At 35.1% G+C, this 17,387-nt stretch overlaps 1 protein-coding gene across 2 annotated transcripts; it reads left to right on the top strand.

Moving 5' to 3' along the window:
• The first annotated feature begins 2,179 nt into the window (after positions 1-2,179).
• Positions 2,180-16,977, top strand: yki (Transcriptional coactivator yki). 2 transcript variants are annotated; one of them, XM_074186669.1, is made up of 3 exons: positions 2,180-2,484; positions 4,325-4,482; positions 11,843-16,977. In XM_074186669.1, the coding sequence occupies exon 3, from the start codon at positions 11,931-11,933 to the stop codon at positions 13,137-13,139; it is 1,209 nt and encodes a 402-aa protein (XP_074042770.1). In that variant the 5' UTR covers positions 2,180-2,484; positions 4,325-4,482; positions 11,843-11,930; the 3' UTR covers positions 13,140-16,977. The 2 variants fall into 2 exon arrangements, with proteins under 2 accessions (XP_074042770.1, XP_074042771.1); XM_074186670.1 differs by lacking the exon at positions 2,180-2,484 and adding an exon at positions 2,524-2,664.
• Positions 16,978-17,387: the final 410 nt, after the last annotated feature.

The raw sequence follows: 17,387 nt of genomic DNA, 5'->3' as shown, positions 1-17,387 counted from the left end.
TAGTGGTCAAATCGGTGGATCACACTTTTTATATGGTTGTACATTCTTGATCAGGTCAGACTCTGCACTTCAATTTCAAACCCCCAGAAGAACAAATAGCTAGGTGGATTGGAAAGTTACAAACCTATGATTTTGAAATTCGATTGGAAAGGGAAGGGTCACGGAAACGCTGGACCATACGTGTTGCGCCAGTTATAGTCCAGATTGAACCAACCAATATTGTCCAAGTCGAAACTGAGTTGGACTGTACATGAACCAATTTTGAGAAATGATTCAATAGACCAAGTTTTTCACGTGAGTTTGTGTCATAAAATAGTATTCTCGATGATGCATTGCATCTCATACTGAAAGATAATTTCATAGTAGAAGATTTTGAAGTGAAAATAACAGATAATACAATGAAATCAGTAGAAGATAAAACAAAACACTGTATATTATGGAAAAGTCGTGATGAGATATATGATAGAATTTATAACCATTATGAAATTGGTTGCCTCTTGAATTTGCTGAGAAGTATTATCAGAAAATCCATACAAGGGAAATGAAAAGTAATTAAAGTTACAAGAAATAACAAAGAATGCAAAAGACTGATGGATCTTCCACACTTTATACTTTGGAATATTGATAAGCCAAATAAGATCTGACTTATTTTCAATGCTGCTGCTAAATCTTCTGGTTCATGTAATGCACTGTTTGGAACCTTTGATACAATAATGAATACTACTGGAGTTTTATTTCAACATCAAACCGTTATTTCTAACAGTTCAATCTTCCTCTTGGAGATGATCACTTGGTGGTTGAAACACGTGTCGAGATGTTAGAACTAACGGTTTGGTGTTGGGATAAAATTCCAGTAATATTCTTCTGATTCATATTGAAGTGAATTTCTAGTTCGAAGCCCAGATTTGTGCCTTCTTGGGTTTCAATACTCTGGCGTTTCAGACAAAAGAAAGGAAAGCATTTAATTGTGATATCAGGGATACATTATCAACTTTGAATCAGAGAAGCAGATAGATGCGCCCAATATAGACCGGTTTCGGAGTACTAACTCATCATCAGTAGTGGAAAAGGCATTTCAGACGGTTCACTCGTAACTATTTTCCTCCGATGACATCTCTGTCATCTGTCTGTCAGATTGTCAGTTCAGATTGAAGCAGACATACGACCCAGAACAGAACATTTAGAAAATGCTGACCTGTGTCACAGCTCAGATACTGTCTCAGTCACTAGCAATCAGTTCAGTGTCGGACGTTCAATATTTTCACCCAAACTATTTATTCCTCTGAATTCGAGCTGACCCTTCGATATCGACGGTTCGTTTCGTCTTCAAAAGAAGGCAAATGTCTCCTGAGTATCCCTTCCGATTGATTACTTTTTAGTACAGGAGTTGTAGAATTCAGCGTTCACTGCCATTTGTTAATGCCAACGTCATTAAATCTCATAACCGCAATCAGAATCTATCCTATTAAGATTATTCTCCTTCTTCGTGGTGGCTCAGAGTTCTTTCAATTCTCACGTTTTCTATTCTGCTCTATTAGTAACTATCCTAGTCCATGGTAATCGTTCGTTCTTTCATCATCGACAACTTTCCGAATTTTCGTGCTAGTGTTTCTTTTGTTGTCCTTTCGAAATATGAAATACTGTACTCTCAAATCTTGAAAGTTCGAATTTTGAATGTGTTATTAAGTGCTTACAAAATTATAAGAGTGCATTAGATGAATATAAACAATAGGGAATGAAGAGGCTTTAATCTCAAGGCTACGAATTGAACAAAAGTTTGGAAAGAAAAGTTTTGACTTTCTACTTCTCGATCTTCATACAAAAAAATGTGAAAATCTTCCAAAGAAAGAAAGGAAGGAACAAAAATTAATCTCTTTCAAAAGTATATATCTTTCAATTTATATAGTAATGATCCGAATGTTCTCTAAATGAATTTTTTCGTACCCCTTTGAGTACTAATATTAGAGCGCTATGCATAAGATTACAAATGAAAAAACTGAAGAGAAATTTGAAAAAAGACTTCTTATTTCGTGTCATTCAAGTGCATAGCGTTTCGATCCTGTGTAACCATATCTTCTGTAATAATGAAATTGCTACCGTGCATGGGTGAGGAATGGATCGGGGAATTTTGAATTATGTTGGTGAATTTTGGGAAATTTGATAATTTTCTATGGGAACGCTGCTTTTGTGGTTTTGTGTTCTGTGATAGTATAGAAAATGAGACATAAATATGCCTTCTATTTTGTGGAATTAGGAATAAAATAGGAAAGATATAATCAAAATAAGATGACCTACCAGAAACTAGAACTACTTACATCAGAGAAGAAAAGCAATACATTATACATTTCTTAAGAACGGCGCTGAGTGGAAACTAGTGATTAAAGTGACCAACTAGACGTCAATACAACAAATCAGACTAATCAGAGACAATTGTAAAATTTACTATAGATTATCATGTACTGTTTTCATATACAAAAAGAACAGGTAAGCTTCTCAATCTAATCATCACCGAACCAGGTCTACTGTAATCTAACACAATCAACTGTGCCATATCAATAGTAGATAATTTACTATTTTTTATCAGTTGTGATATTTGTGGAAGTTCAGAAGAGGTGCCGTCATTCACCACTCAATAAAGTATTTGGACAAAATTTGCTATTATAGGTAGTAATTATTAATCATTGAAAACTTTAGGAAGATTCGAAAGGTTTTGAAATTTGTAACAATCCTTGAATATCTATGTAATCCTCAGTTCACTACTTTCTTTCATTGACTAGATATTTATCACCCTAGTTTTAATCTACACAGAAAGATTATTGAAAATATATGTATCAAGTATCGATGATTGAAAACTATTTCTGTCATTTCATTATAACTTGAAGGATTTTGGGAAAAAACGTTTGGTTTTCTATTTCACCATTATATAGAAAATTGAAAAGTTCTAAGAGAAGGAAGAAAACAAATGAATACTTTCTCAAATATTTTTGTGAAAACTCTTTAAAAATATGTTTGAATGGTGCAGTTTCTTTCAGATGCAAACTGGAAGAAAAAACAACAACAACTACTTAAAAATACTTATGTGAACATTTAATTACTCAGAAATCTCTTTATCTCATTCAGTTTATACTTCAAATATTTGAAAAGGAATTCAAAGAGTGTCACAGTTTTTTGATTTTGTTCTTATCCTTTCATGCATGCTTTATATTGGTCCCTTTACATGACTACTGTAATATTACCTTTGTCACTTGTTTGTAATATTTATTTGTGGATGTTATTTCAGATTTTTTTTTTGTTTTATTATGCAATTCAGTTAAATAAACTAGACGTACGTTTGAATTCAAGAAACTTATGTTGGGCTGTTGAGCAGAAAGCTACCAGTTACCATCAGTGGGGGGCGTCTCTCATACCCTATCGTGGGGCCATGTGGTGACATTTTCTTATGCGGACATCCTCTACACAACCCAAAAGAAAAAATCAGAACCAAGGCATATATGGAATCGAACAAATATGTGAATATTAGTTAGATTAGAAGAACAGAAATTCTCTCTTTGCAACAAACAAGTAACCTCTGCCCTATACAAACACCATATTGATACAGGTCACAACACCGACTTCAAAAGCTGCAAACAGATCGCAAATATTCAGCATCAAAAAACAGGATCATAAGGGAGGCGATCGAAATTGAGAATATTCTTGATTTTGATTGCCGATCTTGGCAGTTTGAACAAGAGAGATAATTCACCCTACCTCTTAGCTGTATGGAAAACCATCATTACCAAAACTAAAGCCAGTATACCACCAACAGCGAACACACCTTCCGAAGCAATAGTCAATGTTTGTGTACGTGCAAGTGCATGTGTGCGCAAGCCTTCTACCATTCTTCAAGCATTTTCATATGAGTATGAAAACACTTCAGGAAGCTATTATATGAATGAGTTATGGATTTTCATCAAGTATCGGCCAATTTCATCACAGAATTGATGAAGAACTTTTCGTGGTCCATGTCCTCACCATTTTTATGACAGACTTTTAGAATATTCTCGTTTTTTATTTGAATGATTGAAAAAAACAACCTCTTTATCATTGCCAGGGGAAAAAAGATTCATAAACTTGGTTGTGAAAGTGTCAAAAACGGGACGAATCTGTAGATATTAATTCCTACAAAAGAATATGAATAAAACTGGTTATGTTGAACTGATTATTGTTTAAATAGAAATAGTTTTGCTATTTTCATTAATTTCTTTGTATTTCTTCTTTATTCATGATTATGTACAATGAAATTAGAGAACCAATATAGGGACATACACGAACATATTTTTTATAGGACTTCCAATATGTTCAAACACATTGAGAGGAGGCAACAAAGAAGTGAGATAAATTTCTGGACATATCTGAGGTCTGATACATCAGATACTTCAATGGACGAATAGAACTTTGTCATGTCATCATCAGTTATGTATGGTTTATCAGTCATTTCAAAAGGTAAGACTTATGAAGGAGGATTGTAAAGGAGTTTATAATTAGTAGTGAATATGATTGCTATATATGTTTTCAAAAAAAGCTAGTCTTTTATATCCACACTTGAAATTGATTTAAGCTCAAGTTCCTTAAGTCTCCTTTACAAATCATCAATTTAAGTGAATGTTGATACAGAAAAGTGGTCATGATTAGAAACAGATTACTATCTAATACTTGAGTAAAATGCTTTCGTTTGTGTGTATACAGGGTGTCTTCACTTTATATACATAACAAGTTTGAAAAAAATGGTTTGCAGACAACGGAAGTATTTATTCTTCCATTCCAGGTAGCTTGTTGTTATTTCTATAAGATCGATGGTCGTGCTGAAGTAAGTACAAATATTCATTTAGTACAAGTTGATTTTTATTGAACCAGTCCTTAGTTTTGTTGAATAGATCTGTACTATTTAACATCATCTCTGTGAAGGTTTCACCACCTTATAACAGACTTGTGTCATCTGCGAAGAAAGTTTTGAACTGACGTTGGTTTAGGTTTAGATTACATAAGTCGTTCAAATAAATGACGGATTTCGGATTTATAGGCTCTTCCATTTCGTTTTATTTCTATAGATTGAAGGCGATCTGATAGGTAGGATTCAACCCACTTCAACGCTGAACCTCTTGTTCCCTATCTTTCTAATTTCATTAACATTTGTTGATGATTCAAGCAGTCATATGCTTTGGATAAATCCAAAAACATCCCCAATATCTTCATTAATGATATTGCAGATGTTATAGATGTGTATTTTCTTTTGTAGGCCGATGATCTAAAACTATACTGCCTCGTTGAGAACATAGATGATTGTGTGAACCTCTCAAAAAACGTAAGACGGGTTGTAGAATAGTGTTATCGAAATAACTTGTCGCTAAACCCGGATAAATGTAAGGTCATGTCCTACAATTTAAAAACGAACATCTTGATAGATAGATAGATGAAATTTATTTGTTCCGGATAAAAATACAGTACCCCTGAGGGCATAGAACATGTCAGTATAAATATAAACATATATCACAATAATATTAGGTTAAACGAGGAAGGAAAGATGTACAGTACATAAACTGCACAAAAATATATGCATACATATAAAAATATTAATACGTGTAGATATAGGCTCTTACGAGTACATGATTGTAGTAAAAGCAGTCAAATAGATCAAATAATAATAGTATCATTTAAATACTCGTCAGTTGCATGGTATGCTTTTTCAAGTAAACATGCTTTTAATTTTATTTTTAATGTTGTTTTATCGAATTCCCTCACTGTAAGAGGGAGTTTGTTGTAAATTGTTATTAGAGTATGCGGTACGTTTTTTTGAATAAATGAGAAGTTTGGAGTATAACAGGTCAAGTCTGACTTATTTTTTGTAGAGTATATGTGTGTTTTTTTAGAGTTCTCAAAAAGTTTGGTGTTTTCCTTAACAAATAGTATAGTATCAAGAATTACTGGCTGTATAAGGTTAGTATTTTATTTTTTATAAATAAGGGTTCACAACTATCAGTTTGTTTATGGTTAAATATAATTCTAAGGCATCGCTTTTGCATCTTAAATATCTTGGGGACATCTGTCGAAGCACCCCAGAATATTAAATCGTACTTGATCCTTGAGTGAACTTGTGCGTAGTAGACACACATAGCAGCATTTATATCTATTGATCTTGTTAGTACTCTTAGAGCATAGCAGTATTTTGCACTATTTTGTATTATTGAGGTTAGGTGAGATTTCCAGTCCAATCTAAGATCAAGCTCAATTCCCAAGAACTTTGTACTTTTGCAAGCTGATATTGTTGATCTACCATCTGAGGCTGAGTATTCACATGCAGTTGATTGTTGGGAAAACTTTATTACTTGTGTTTTGTTTAAATTCAATTTTAACTGATTATGTGTGAACCAATCTTCCAATGTATTCAGTGCTTCAAACACGCTTCTGTCTAATTCTTCAATACTATGTTCCTTGATTACTACACTTGTGTCATCTGCAAACTGCACAGTGTTGAAATCAACAGCATTTGCTAGCTCATTGGTATACAGAATATATAGCAACGGCCCTAAGATTGATCCTTACGGAACTCCTCTCAAGATTGTTAATTCATCAGACTGTATGTTTTCGTTAGTGAGGTGGCATTTTTCAACAACTCTTTGTGTTCTATTTTGCAAGTATGATTTTATTAAATCGGCTGAGATTCCCCCGATTCCATAGGCATTAAGCTTGCCTATTAGAATATTATGGTCGACACTGTCAAAAGCTTTTGACAGATCTAGACAAATCATTAAAGTGTGTTTTCTTTCATTTTGACTATATAGCACTGTGCACAAGGCTTGATAAATCGCTCGTGTAGTAGTGATCTTTGATTATTCAATAGAAAACGTTTCACTGGTAAGACCAGAAACATTTACTGATCTTGGCTTCACATTTGACACTGCACTATCACTTATTAGGCATATCGATAATGTTGTAACCTCTTCCTGTGGCTTGTATGGATTATTTGCACATAACAGTAGTGATTTCAAAGAAACTTCGACCTTAAAACTTTTTTCTATGCTTTCATAAAATCAAAGTTATAATACGCGTCAGTTGTGTGGAGCCCCTTTTATCAATATCATATTGATAGAATAGAAGCAATTCAACGACGGTTTTCAAAACTGCTAAGTCTAAAAACCGATGGCATTTATCCTCAACCCACTCTGAATTTCTACAAAAGCATAACTTTTTCAGTCTTGAAAAAAGGCGTGAATATTATAGTGTTATAATAACCTATAACACTAACAATATGGCGGAGCTATCAACACCTGTTTTAAGTTACGCCCCTGAAAATGGAGAGTTAACATGCAAGCATTGTCAGAAAAAAGTGGTGAATCGAGTTAAGTGTAGTAAGTGTAGTGAATTGTTTCATCCGGCATGTCTGAAGCAAGCGAGAGACCAGAAGAAGACGGGCTTTAAGCATGAAGCAGAAGAGGTTAATGATAAAGAAGTAACCGAGGAAAGTTTTCTAAAGGAAGAGAACAAATTGTTAAGGCAGATAATCCTGGACAAAGATGTTATCATACATGATAAAGAAGTCATAATCTTAATGCAAAAGGACAAAATTGCGTTATTAGAGGAAAAAATTAAACTGCTTAGCATCGAAAATAAAGCAAACCAAAGAAGCCAAACAAAGCATGACACAAAAAACCAACAAAACATACAAACAATCTTTGCTGCAAGAAATGAGCAGCCACAAGAAAAGATATGGAATAAAAAAGTGATGTTATTTTGAATCCCAATGACGAAGTATATCACAAAGGGAAATCCAAAACACAGGAGGAGCCAAAAATCCGAAGTGCACAAGTTGGTGGTGAAATAATGCAAATTCAAATGCAACAAAAGTTTGATGAAATCATAAATCTGAATGTAGAAGACACATATGGAAAGAAGGAGGATGAATTTATAGAAGTAAAAAGTAGAAGGAAAAAAATATATGATAGGAAGCGGTGCTGGAAATAAGGACCTTTATGGACGGGAGAACCCGGATAAGAAAATTTGGCTATTCTTATCTAGAGTTCCGGACGCAATCATATCTGAAAATATAGTGAGGTTTATTGAAGCGCATATAAATTCTAAAAGCATTCATGTCACAAAATTAGCAACTAGAAGTACCCGTGATGATGACCAAGCATTTATAGTAGGAGTGGAGCCACAATTTAAGGAACAACTCTATGAGCCCAGTTTTTGGCCAGAAAAAATATTATTTAGTCGCTTTAATTTCAATCGTGGACGACACCTTCTACCTGATAATTCACAACACAGGGGAAATCCTTCTAGTGACACTTCTTGTCCTATATCTTTTTTGTAAATTACGACTCTCAGAGAGGCGGTAAATCAATAGTGATATCAGATCAAACGCAAGTCCTGCTGGAAAATCAAAACTATGGAGAGATAAAAGGAGCAAATGACAATGGAAAGATAAATATAATGCATTGTAATGTTCGAGGAATAGCTGGTAAGGCTACTGATCTTGAAATCATCTTGGATCAATACAATATAGACATTTGCTGCGTTACAGAGCACTGGCTAAAATACCAACAATCAGAATATTTCAAATTGAATAATTTTCATTTAGTAAATAGTTTTTGTCGTAATGATCGCAATCACTGCCGTTTTTGTGAAGAACCATCTAGTTACAATATCAAAGCCAATAAACTTCCATGGCAATGTAGAAAAGCATTTTGAAGCCACTATAATATGTACAGAATTTACCAAAGGCAGACCTAAAATGTTTGTAGTAAATATTTATCGTACACCTGATAGTGATATTAAAATATTTTGTGATAAATTATATGAACTGATCTGTAGTATATATACTGACAAAGACTATCTGATAATATGCGGAGATATCAATATAAATTTTTTGAAAGACACTTTGTTAGAGAGATAAACAATATTCTCAATGAATTTGGAATGGTAAATCATATCAAACTTGCTACTCGTATTACCAATCGAAGTCTCACTTCTATTGATGTAATTTTTTCTAACATTGATGTTGAAAAGCAACTAATCAAAGAAAATCATTTATCTGATCACACTTTCCAAATATGCCAGTTTAAAGTCCAGTATGAAAGAACAAAAACTGTTGAAGTTTTATTAAAACGCGATATGTCAGAAAATAATTTAATAACTTTCAAAAATTTGTTGCAAAGGAAAACATGGGAAGACGTGTTCACGTCAATTATTACCGATGATAAATTTAAAAGCTTCTATATCACATTTCAATATTGTTACAATATTGCTTTTCCTTTAAAAAAAACCTATGTTAACCAAAATAAGAAACCATGGTACTCTTCTGAATTAAAGGAACTCCATAACATGTTATGTGAAATGTCAAAAATTGTAAAAAGTTCATTTAATGATTTGGTCAAAAGTAGGTATAACATGTTAAAGCACTACTATAAAGAAAAAGTGAAAATAGCAAAACACACATATAACAATGATAGGCTGCAAAGGGCACCAAACCTGATGAGAGAAAGTTGGAAAATAATTAACGAGTCAAAAAATAAACCAAATTTCAATTCAGTGAATCAACTTACTGTTAATGATAAAAAAATAGCAGATCACGAAAAAATAAGTAATATTTTCAGTAAACATTTCATGAATGTAAAATGTACAAGGCCGGAGCCTGATAAATTGAAATTAGGTCCTTTCAATGAACATAGCTTTTTCCTTTGTCCAACCACTCCTCAGGAGATTGAAGAATATATAACTAAAACAACAAGTAAACATGCTTCTGGGATAGATGATATATGTGGAAAAGCTGTAAGGTTTGTCAAGGAAACGATAGCTTTGCCTTTAGCTCACATAATCAATGAATCTTTTTTGTCAGGACAGTACCCATTGATTCTAAAGGTCTCTTAATCTATACCAATTTTCAAAAACAAAGGATCTAGAGAGATAGTAGATAATTACCGAAATGTCTGCTTACAGAGCCAACTAGCCAAAATTTTTGATATGGCATATAATGAACGTCTCAATAAATTTTTGAATCAACATAACTTATTATTTGATTGTCAGAATGGATTTAGAAGGAACAAATCAACAAATACCGCCATATCTGATCTCAATACTACCGTCTTTAGCTGCCTTAATAATAAACAAAATCCCATTGCTCTTTATTTTGACCTAAGTAGAGCGTTTGATACAGTTGATCACCAACTACTCTTGGAAAAATTATACCGAATTGGCATACGAGGAGTTACAAGTGATTGGATTGCTTCATATCTCCATGACAGACAACAAATAGTGGTGATAAACGGTAAAAAATCTAAAGAAAATATTGTGAACATTGGTGTCCCTCAGGGGTCCATATTGGGGCCAGTTCTCTTCACAATTTTTATAAATGATATGGTTTATTCATGCTCTGAGCCAAAAAAATCATTATGTATGCTGATGATACTAATATTCTGATTTCTGAGAATAAATTACAGGATACTGTAATCAAGGCAAATATTTGTGCTAATGATTTTCATGAGTGGTGTGTGTGTTCAACGGATTGCTAGTGAATTTGTCCAAGACATTTTTTATGGTGTTTACAACAAAAAATATAAATTATGATTTTAGTCCTCTAATAAGAGTTAATCATCAAACAATAGAACAGGTGAATTACATCAAATGTCTAGGTATCAAAGTAGATAAAAAAATGACATGGGATCCTCATATTAATGATCTAACAAATAAATTAAGCACAAGTTGCTTCATCATCAGGCAATTGAAAGGTACAATATCTCTGGAAACCCTTAAACTGGCTTATTTTGGAATAGTGCAATCGACAATAAGTTATGGAATAATGTTTTGGGGTAACTCTGTACATATGAATAGAGTTTTTGTTATGCAAAAAAGAATTATCAGATGTATGGCAGGAGTGCACTCCAAAACATCATGTAGAAAATGGTTCAATCAACTAGGAATTCTCACAGTCTCCTCACTTTATGTGCTGCAGATCATATTATACGTTAAAAAAGATGAAAATTATTTGAGGAAAAAAAAAGATATACATAATTACTGTACAAGAAACAGTGAAAGATTATACCAGCCATACTCACGATTAGGAGTTGGTCAAGACTCCCATGTATATCAAGGTATTAAATGTTATAACAAACTCATGGCTATTCATCCTGAGTTAAGTTTAATGAGTAGGAATGAACTAAAATGTTGGTTGAATGAATTTTTAAAAAACAAGGTGTTATACTCTCTTCAAGAATTTTTAAATTGTTGATGTTCATTGTATATTTTAATATTTTACTTATCAAAAATGTATATGTATAATCTTGTAAATTTTAATTACTTTTAAGCTCTCTTTGTGACTAGTCCAATAAGTTTCATGTATTTACACTTTTTTTATGTTGTACATGTGAACTTTTGTGATGAATAAACTTCTATTCTATTCTATTCTATAAAATCATCAAAAGCATAATTGACTGCCCAACATTACTGGAAAAGTTCAATATTTGCATTCCTAGAATCTGTTCCAGACACCCGAGTACTTTCTATATAAAAACATCTTGCACAAATGTTCTGGGGAATTCTCTGATCCATACCATGTGTAAAGTGACAAACTCTCTTAGCGATAATTCAGATATATTAAGTTGCAAATTGTCAGATATAAAATCCCACTTCCTAAAATAATTGTTTTGTCACCTATAATAAATATAAAATGTGTAGTCTTCATAGTCACTTGTTTGTAGACTAAAGTAACTTGTTTGTAATTTATTTATTATACTCTGTTATTTCCTGCTCTGTAATTGGGCTATGTCCTGTAGAGTATTGTATTACAAATAAATAATCTATATTGTTACAGATCTACCAGTCCAATTGTTGAAAGAAGCTCTTGTTGAATTTTTGCTCAGCCTGTAGGGTATGTATTTCAGCTTCGTTTAATTTCTGGCATGATGGCACTGAATCAAGACAAGGATAAACAAGTAATCAGGGTAGATCAGGACTCGGAAACAGATTTGCAGGCACTATTCGACAGTGTTTTGAAACCGGATTCAAAAAGACCGTTACAAGTGCCATGGAGCATGCGAAAACTTCCTGAGTCGTTCTTTACCCCACCATCGACAGGTTCCAAATCGATAAACCATTCTCGCGAGAATTCCGCCGATTCTGCCTTCGGGGGTGGCACTGCAGGTACTGCCCTCGTCAAGTCTGTTCCCCAACAGGTAGCCCATCACAGAGCACACAGCTCCCCAGCATCTCTACAACAGACACATGCTGTAGGGCCACGGCAAGACGTAGGCCATCATGTTAAACAAAGATCATACGACGTGGCAGTCAGAACGGAAGATAACACTCCTTTACCGCCTGGATGGGAGCAAGCTTGCACCCCAGAAGGCCAGATTTATTATTTGAATCATATTACGCGAACTACAACATGGGAGGATCCAAGAAAACTATTGGTTACCCAAACTGCAGCACAGCAACACCACAACACGGAGCTATCGATGCCACATCAGCAGTCGCCTGATACTATCAAAGTTAATCCAGATTTAGGGCCGTTGCCTGAAGGGTGGGAGCAAGCACAAACTCCTGAAGGTGAAATATATTTTATGAACCATAGAACACGTACGACTTCTTGGTTTGATCCTCGAATTCCTGCACATCTGCAACAGCTGTCTCCTGGAAGAAACATAGTAAGACCTGACTGGCCTTCGGCAGTTTCGACTTCTATCACAGCCCAAAAAATCAGGTTGCAACAGCTACAAATGGAACGGGAGAGGCTCAAACAGAGACAGCAGGAAATTATGCATCAGGAAATCTTGATGCGGAGCAGTAATGATATACCTGTTCTGGATCCCTTCTTGTCTGGTTTGACTGACCATTCGCGACAGGAGTCGGGAGATAGTGGACTAGGTATGGGTACAACCTGTTCGATGCCACACACTCCCGAAGACTTTTTAGGTGACAATATGGAAGTGGGTGGAGAGAGCCACGCGGTTGAAACTCCGGACATGTCTAGCTTGCGTGAAAATATAGATTCGACGGATGACTTGGTGCCTACTTTACAGTTGGGGGAAGAGTTTCCCATTCTAGAAGATGTTCAGTCACTGATAAGTCCTCTAACTACAAGACCTGATAACATACTCACTTGGTTGTAAGGCAAGTGCCCGAAATTTGCTCATGATTTTCTGAACACTTTGAACAAAATTTATTCTTATTCATTTACCCAACACATTGAGCACAAAAAGTCGTTCTCCAATTACAATATTCTTCATTGTAATGTATACAATGACAATAATGAATCTATATATTTTATGAACTGTTGAGATTTAAAAAAATATCATTGAGTAATTGTAGTACTGTATTTTTCTACAGTTAATAGGAGTGTTATATCACTTTTTGAATAGTTCAATCATATCTAGTGGCTTTTAAAAGTCAGAATGGAAACGAGCAGATGCAGATTTGTTACCATGTGATCGCAGAGTCAGTTGAGCGAAATATATTTAATAATAATAATAGTAATGGTCTTCGTTGGGTGTTCTCTGCATGGTCCGTGACTATGAGAGAACAGGAATTGGAGCATTTCTCTTTAGGGCAGCTGCCTGAGCAGCTGATGAATTCGGTTTAGTTTTGGACACTGTACGAGGTGACCACAACTCTGTCAGCGAGTTGGAACCCGTTCAGCAAAAAGCTCATATAAAAGCCGCAAAGATAACCTCACTTCTGCTGAAACACAAGGATAAGCCAATGCATGGGGTCTTCTTCAATAACATTGGAGACCTTGGCTCATCAAAGCGCCTGACTTTTGCTTTCCTCAGGTCGAGTGGGCTGAAGTCGGAAACTGAGGGGTTCATCATGGCTTGCCAGGATGGTGTCTTCAACACCGCAGTCGCGTGATGGGTATAGAGGTTCCTGACACAAGGTGCAGAGACTGCCGCGAGGCGCCCGAGACCCAAATGCACTTGCTATCAGCAAGTCAAGCATATGCGGTCTCGGCCTATATCCATCGACATAACGCGGCCCTCAGAATGCTATATTACCATCTACAGCACTCTTACGGTATTGACAAGACACCGGTGTTGCCCTACGCTCCGGGGGATATTGAATCTGTTGTGGGGAATGAGAAGTGCCGAATTTATTGGAACTATTCGTTCCCCACACTCAGGCTCATACAAGGTAATAAGCCTGATGTAATCCTTCTTGACCTCCAGAGCAAAACGATATTTGTTGTAGAGTTTTCAACTCCTGGCGAGACGAATATTGTCAGAAAAGAGGGGGAAAATCAGATAAAATATCGAGATTTTCTCTTCAAACTCCGCAGACTCTATCTAGATCACTCTGTCAAGATGGTTGTTCTGATTATTGGAGTCCTTGGTGGAATGATGTCCTCTCTACTCTCAAATCTTGAAATCATACTGGCTTGCCGCAGTAAAGCAGAAATCTTAGCCAGGCAGATGCAGAAGGCTGTCATTCTTGGCTCACTGCGCTTGCTCAGTGCACATGATTCTCGGACCCAATGATCACTTACCCCACGGGGTGAGGAGTGGTCTTTGGTTAATAATGCTGGCGCGCCCTTCCGAATGTATCGCGACTTCGGGGGATAGGGTCTGACCAGCACACACTACGGTGAAAAAAAATTATAATAATAATAATGGTCTTTATTGGGTGAAATAGAATATAACATCCAAGAGGCGAAGTTCAAAACTGCAGTGTAGAACATTACAGGTTTATTCTACCACTCAACATAACCGAACCTTAAGCTAAATTCTATCTGAATCACAAGTTGAGGTTGTGGTGGTATTATGTATGTCATCACAAACTTCTAATTTAATTTTTACATAAGAATGGTGAATTCTTTTTCTGCAACAGTTCTGATATTTATAAATTTTATTTTGGAACACAAACATCTATTTGAGAATGACTAGTCTTGAAGAAGGCATTATTAAGTCACTGAGAATGTGTCGGGAATTCTTGTTCGAAGACAGTGATGGCAAACATTTCACCAAAAATTGGTAATTTTACAAAAAATACCTAAAGCTCAACCAATTTTTTTTGTATAGCGAGTGACAACTAAAATATCTGTCTGATACTAACGTTGATCTCGGAGCTGATACTGAACACAGGGCAGTTGTAACTGAGACAACAAATCTGCATTATCGAACGTTTCTCTAGCGAAGCAAACTAATCGAGTGCCCAGATATGTATCAAACGAACACATCTACTGAAGCAATAATAATTACTGACCTTAACTTTTTCAATTGTATGTGCTTTTTATCTCACATGATCTCATAACTGATTGTCAGCCAGTACGAAGTAACTTTTTTAAAAGATTGACAGATGAAAAGTAGGTGAAATATTTTTATACATCATATTTATTGAAAACATGATTTTTCTAGATTTAATTTATTGTTGTGGTCTAATACGTTATTTATTAAGTTGAATTGATTTTATGTAATACTTTTATGGAATTTCCTAACATAGACAATTAATTGAGTTTCAGCTGTGAAACATGTATTCCCATCATCTTTAATATCTATACAATCGTAATTTATTAAGTTTTATGATCGATTAATAAATATATATACACGTTTATATTATGAATGTTAAAATGTTATTTTTAGGGTATTTTCCTCAGATTCTTCATACTGTGAAGAGTTTTGAGTAAATTTTGTTATGATGTTTCTGATAATATGAATGTTATCATGAAAACAATATGCTCTCATATATATATTTAGGGGTCAAACAAACTGAAGTAATCAACATCCTGCTACATTTTAAAGTGTCGTAACCTTTAAGGTAGAAGTCCAGTTACATGGAATAATTTGTTTTATTTTATGGAACTTTTCCACCAACGAGATGAAAGTAAATTTCCTTTCATGATTTGGCTTTTTGACGGTCATATTTCTACTTCTTTTGGTTGTGAAGATATAGCTTTTTGAGAGAAACTGTAACTTGGATAACGTCAATATCAAACTTTTTTCTCCATCCTAACATGAGGTAAAATCGTTTTGTGAGTTTCCTCAATAATTTGCTTTTGTAAAGAATCGACAAATTGTACCTGAACAAACGGCACAAATTATTACTTTTGTTGTGGATGCTAAAATCAAAAGATACTTTGCATAGGTCAATATCATTGAAGAGCTGGTTCTGTACAACCTACGAGCTCCTCTGATATTGATTCATTCAGTTTCAAACTTTATAAAATCGAAGGAAACAAGTCTAAGGGCTAGGTGTTCTTATTCGATGCGATCTCTCAATATTACACTATCTTCATTGAAACATTGTCTGTAGCACTTGTTATAATCATTTCGAAGTTGTTCACACCTGGCCTATCCATATTCAGGTGAGTGAGTGAGGAATGATATTCGATGGCATCAATTTCATTTTTAGATGAATTCATATTTTCTGATTCGACCAAGATCTCTATTGCATCATCTGTACCAATTTGAAGAGGCATGCCAAATCTTGCAAATGTTTCCCAATCCGTTTTGTTGTGACTCCTTCAATAACTATGAAATATTTCCCAACAAATTGGCCAAGGTGAAGCCTTATCTTGGGTTCTTTAGGCCAGTTTTAGGTAATCAAAGTTAATTTCGATGGGTTACACAGAACAAGGTTCACAATATTCTGCAACATTTCCTATTCAGCTATCGATTATAGGCTTCCTAAAATACGAAGATGGCAATGACTTCATCCTAACATGTGCAAGCTGTGCAATTTCTCCAGTTTCTAGAAAAAAAATTCTCTTAAAGAGTGAGACTTGCAGTTCTAACTACCGTGTTTTGAAAGAACTTACTTTGATGGCCTCCGCTCATTGAAATTGATGGTTTCCAATTTGACATTCGTCATGTATAACGTTTCTCTCAGTTTGTTTCTGTAACTAGCTTTTTGAAGTCAACTGAATAATTGGTTCATGATTCTCATTTCATTCATTCCCAGAACAAAAATATGTCTCATTACCATATTCAGTTCTACTATGAAGTTACAGCCTACATGGGCTGTCCCATTGCACTGGTATCTGGGGGCTTTAAACGTCCGTGTGCCTCCGGAGGCCGTTCTTTTCCCCTCAGGCTAGGAGTATAGGTAGGTCGAGTCGGGACAGTGTGTCGGCTAGGTGTAACCTAACCTAACTCTCATTGCGAATCAGAGAAGTTGATCGAAGAGTCTTTCTCCTTTCTTGGTATTTGTGTTCTACTAGGTTCCCACGAGTATGGGGGATTCTTTGGCATGTGTTGCATAACACCACTCAATTGAGATCCTTTTTTGTTGTTGCCTGTTGTCTCTTATAATGGGCAAGAGTTTCCTCGGACTTATTCCAATCACCGCTGCTGCAGGGGAAGGTACCTTTGTTCGTCTGAGTGTTCTCCCTTGACCCGTCGGGCTTTGGAGGCCCTACCAGAAGCTAA

Source organism: Leptinotarsa decemlineata, unplaced genomic scaffold, assembly GCF_025532065.1.
Source record: "Leptinotarsa decemlineata unplaced genomic scaffold, Ldec_3_MD MMD2_P_RNA_scaffold_4, whole genome shotgun sequence".
NCBI lineage: Eukaryota > Metazoa > Arthropoda > Insecta > Coleoptera > Chrysomelidae > Leptinotarsa > Leptinotarsa decemlineata.
Note: the sequence above shows the minus strand (reverse complement) of the source record. Positions and strands in the feature narration are given on the sequence as shown.

Bases quoted from the DNA above. Each gene is read 5' to 3' on its own strand.
- yki (XM_074186669.1), top strand. From the start codon at position 11,931: ATGATGGCACTGAATCAAGACAAGGATAAACAAGTAATCAGGGTAGAT.